This window comes from Aegilops tauschii, chromosome 2 (genome assembly GCF_002575655.3).
Source record: "Aegilops tauschii subsp. strangulata cultivar AL8/78 chromosome 2, Aet v6.0, whole genome shotgun sequence".
NCBI classification, from domain to species: Eukaryota; Viridiplantae; Streptophyta; class Magnoliopsida; order Poales; family Poaceae; genus Aegilops; species Aegilops tauschii.
In genome coordinates, this window is record NC_053036.3 from 551,790,394 (window position 1) to 551,794,999 (window position 4,606).

At 46.4% G+C, this 4,606-nt stretch overlaps 1 protein-coding gene across 1 annotated transcript; it reads left to right on the top strand.

Annotated features, from left to right (window-relative positions):
• The first annotated feature begins 1,481 nt into the window (after positions 1 to 1,481).
• LOC123497249 (uncharacterized) lies at positions 1,482 to 1,913 on the top strand. Its single transcript, XM_073507370.1, has one exon. The coding sequence runs from the start codon at positions 1,482 to 1,484 to the stop codon at positions 1,911 to 1,913; it is 432 nt and encodes a 143-aa protein (XP_073363471.1).
• Positions 1,914 to 4,606: the final 2,693 nt, after the last annotated feature.

Genomic DNA, 4,606 nt, shown 5'->3' on the forward strand with positions numbered 1-4,606 from the left:
GTCGCCGCCGCACGGCCGGGGCCACCTATCTCCCCCCTCTTGGCCTCGCTCGCCCTAGCCGCTCATGCGCGAGAGAGCACCCGAGCAAGCAGGCGGCATTCGCGAGGCGGAGGAGGAGCGGGTGGTGGTCTTGGCCGCCTTGGAGGAGGGGTCGCTTCGAGACGGTCAAGGCGGCGGCGGTGGTTGTGCTGCGCAGCGGAGAAAAGCAGAGCAGGAGCGATCGATGGGAGGAGGGGAAGGGAGGGGAGGGCGGGTCAGACGATCGGTACAGTGCACTGCGTCTGCGCAGAAATCTTTTGCTTCTGGGAGAGGGGGAGGGAGGATGCGACGAGGTGCTTCTGGTTCTGGTAGAGGAGAGGGTGTGATGTCTTGGGATTCAGAGTTCAGACGCTTTTTCACGGGCAGGGAAAAGAGGAGGAGGGAGGGAAGAGCGTTGGGTGATTGGCGGGGTAAAAATGGCCATGGTAAAAACGAGGGCACGGGCAGAACGTTTGTCTCCTTCGTTTGGTGGTCGTAGACAGCCACTTCTTTTTCTTTTTCTCTCCACCACGACAGGTAACGGCGGCGATCAAAGATGGCGACGGCGTTTTTTCTTTCTTTTTTAACTTTCCGATAAAAAAAACACTACAGTAGAAGTAAAAATTACATTCAGGTCCGTAGACCACCTAGTGATGACTACAAGCAGCGAGAGGCGCGTTGCCGTCATCGCCCCTCCCTCATAGAAGCCGGGCAAACTTTGTTGTAGTAGACAATCAGAAAGTCGACGTGCCCGGTCATGAAAATGCGACCCAGACGCGCGCCTTAAACGGGCCTCGAACGCTCGGCTGACCGGCACCCCTCATATACAGCCCAAATATGGGGCGGATATGGGGGCGCGCCCGCCACGTCGAACCCGAAGCCCTACCCCACCGCAAATTGAACCAAATCCACCCCTCGACCTACCGGATCCATTTCCTCTCTCCTCTCTTCTTCCCCCTCTGCGACGTCCGTCTCGCAGCTCCGCCGCTGTGGACACTCCGTAGCCGTTCTGAGCCTCAGCGCAACCAGTACCAGCACAACACTCCTGTCCCATCCTCACCGCCTGGGACGTCGTCGCCGGCCCGGACGCCACAGTGGTACATTCGACAACTCCCGAGCTCCCCCTTGCACTCCATGTGTTCGACACATTGTCCGACCTAATTTTTCGTGATTTTTTTAGGGAAAAAGATGAGTTCCGATGCTTCGTCGGACAAGGAGTATGGACCGATGGAGCTTGATAAAATGATTCAAGTTGAGTTCTTCAACTCCTCAGATTCGGGCGAAGAAGTGGATATGGTCATGCTCATGAGCATGCAAGAGGAAATGGACCGGCAAGTGGAGCATATTCTCAACTTCAAGGGCTCAATCAAAGGGAGAAGAGTGATCAATCGGGATAGGGTGTTCGGAGCACGACTACCGCAGAAGGACTACTTTGCTCTGAACCCAACTTTTCAGGACGATCCATGGTTTCGTCGCTGTTTTCGCATGCGGAAACCATTGCTTTGCGCATTGTGGAGGGGGCGGAGGCACACGATGACTACTTCAAGCTCACAAGGGATTGTTGCGGCCAACTTTTTTTCTCTGCTAAGCAGAAGTGCATGGCTGCTCTAAGGATGCTTGCACTTGATACTGCCGCAGATGTCGTTGGTGAGATGGTCAGGATGGGGGAGAGCACATGCCTGAAGACTACTGTCAAGTTTGCCCACGCCGTGGTGCAGGTGTTTGGAGCAGAGTATCTAAGAGAACTAAATGCACGGGACAAAGAGAAGTTGTTGGCTATTGGAGAGGCCAGAGGGTTTCCAGGAATGCTCGGATCAATTGATTGCATGCATTGGCAATGGAGACTGGCCCAAAGGTTTGCGGGGAATGTGCCAAGGTCACTGATTGCGGCTTGAAGCTACGTCGGTATTTCCCCAGAGAGGAAGGGATGATGCAGCACAACGGCGGTACGTATTTCCCTCAATTATCAGACCAAGGTTATCGAACCAGTAGGAGAACCAAGCAACACAACGTAAACAGCCCCTGCACACAAATAACAACCACTCGCAACCCGATGTGTTAAAGGGGTTGTCAATCCCTTTCGGGTAACGACGCCAGAAATTGGCAAACGGACGGGAATAAAATTATAGTAGATTGATAGATCAAACGCCAAATAAAATAAATAATAATAAAATGCAGCAAGGTATTCTTGTATTTTTAGTTTAATAGATCTAAAAATAAAAAGCAAATAAAAAGTAGATCGCAAAGGCAAATAATATGAGAAAAAGACCCGGGGGCCGTAGGTTGGCTTCTCTCTCGAAAAATAGCAAACGGTGGGTAAACAAATTACTGTTGGGCAATTGATAGAACTTCAAATAATTATGACGATATCCAGGCAATGATCATTATATAGGCATCACGTCCAAGATTAGTAGACCGACTCCTGCCTGTATCTACTACTATTACTCCACACATCGACCGCTATCCAGCATGCATCTAGTGTATTAAGTTCATGGAGAAACGGAGTAATGCAATAAGAACGATGACATGATGTAGACAAGATCTATCTATGTAGAGATAGACCCCATCGTTTTATCCTTACTAGCAACGATACATACGTGTCGGTTCCCCTTCTATCACTGGGATCAAGCACCGTAAGATCGAACCCACTACAAAGCACCTCTTCCCATTGCAAGATAAATAAAGCAAGTTGGCCAAACAAAACTCAAATATCGGAGAAGAAATACGAGGCTATAAGCAATCATGCATATAAGAGATCAAAGAAACTCAAATAACTTTCATGGATATAAAAAGATAGATCTGATCATAAACTCAAAGTTCATTGGATCTCAACAAACACACCACAAAAAGAGTTACATCATATGGATCTTCAAGAGACCATTGTATTGAGAATTCAGCGAGAGAGAGGAAGTCATCTAGCTACTAACTACGGACCCGAAGGTCTACAAAAAACTCACGCATCATCGGAGAGGCACCAATGGAGGTGGTGAACCCCTCCATGATGGTGTCTAGATTGGATCTGGTGGTTCTGGACTCTGCGGCGGCTGGAATTGATTTTTGTCGACTCCCCTAGGGTTTCTGGAATATTGGGGTATTTATAGAGCAAAGAGGCGGTCCCGGGGGCAGCCGAGGTGGGCACAACCCACCAGGGCGCGCCTGGGCCTCCTGGCGCGCCCTGGTGGGTTGTGCTCCCCTCGGAGCACCCCCAGGCGCAGGCTTGGCCCATTAGGTGTCTTCTGGTCCATAAAAATTCTCCGTGATGTTTCGTTGCATTTGGACTCCGTTTGGTATTGATTTCCTGCGATGTAAAAACATGCAGAAAACAGCAACTGGCACTTGGCACTATGTCAATAGGTTAGTACCAAAAAATGATAGAAAATGATTATTAAACATCCAAGAGTGATAATATAACAGCATGGAACAATCAAAAATTATAGATACATTGGAGACGTATCAGCATCCCCAAGCTTAACTCCTACTCGTCCTCGAGTAGGTAAGTGATAAAAACAGAATTTTTGATGTGGAATGCTACCTATCATGTCATATCATATTTCTTTTCTTTATAGCATGGACATTTGGACTTTTATGTTATTCAAAGCAATAGTCTAGTTTTGACATGATAATTTAAATACTCAAGCATATCAACAAGCAACCATGTCTTTCAAAATATCAACGCTAAAATAAGTTATCCCTGGCCCATTATGCTCAATCATTGATCCATTCATGAAACACACTCGTATATTAACTACACCCAATACTTAAGTATGATCATATTGCCTCCTAGTTGGTGCTTTTATAAGAGAAGATGGAGACTCAAATTCAAAATAAAAATTGCAAAGTAAAAGAAAGGCCCTTCGCGGAGGGAAGTAGTGATTTGTAGAGGTGCCAGAGCTCAAAGCGAAAAACTTAGAGATAAAAACATTTTGGGAGGTGTATCCTTCCCACCAACGAAAACGACTTAGAGTTCCCAACACTTTCCATGCTAGATATATCATAGGAGGTTCCCAAACAGAAAATGAAGTTTATTCCTTTTTCAACCATACTTTCACTTTTCATGGCTAGCCGTATCCACGGTTGCCCTCCATACCAACACTTTCCAAGGAATTTATTATTTGACAACATAAAGTAAATTCATTTTTCATTTCGGGACTGGGCATCCCTAATACCTTTGCCTTACTCTCGTGCAATGACAAGTGAATAAACACTCATCATGAGAATAACATATCTAGCATGGAAAATATTAGCCACCCCTCATCGCCTCGTGAGCGGTACGAACACACAAAAGAGAAGTTTATTTTGAAAATTAGAGATGACACATACAAATTTGCTTAGAACGGCAAAAGAATACCGCATATAGGTAGGTATAGTGGACTCATGTGACAAAAGTGGTTTAAAGGTTTTTGGATGCACCAGTAGTGATCATACTTAGTGCAAAATGAAGGCTAGCAAAAGATTGAGAAGCGACCAACCAAGAAACGAATAATCTCATAAGCGAGCATTAAGCATAATTAACACCGAATAATGCACCACAAGTAGGATATAATTTCATTGCATAATTATTGACTTTCGTGCTTGCATAGGGAATCAC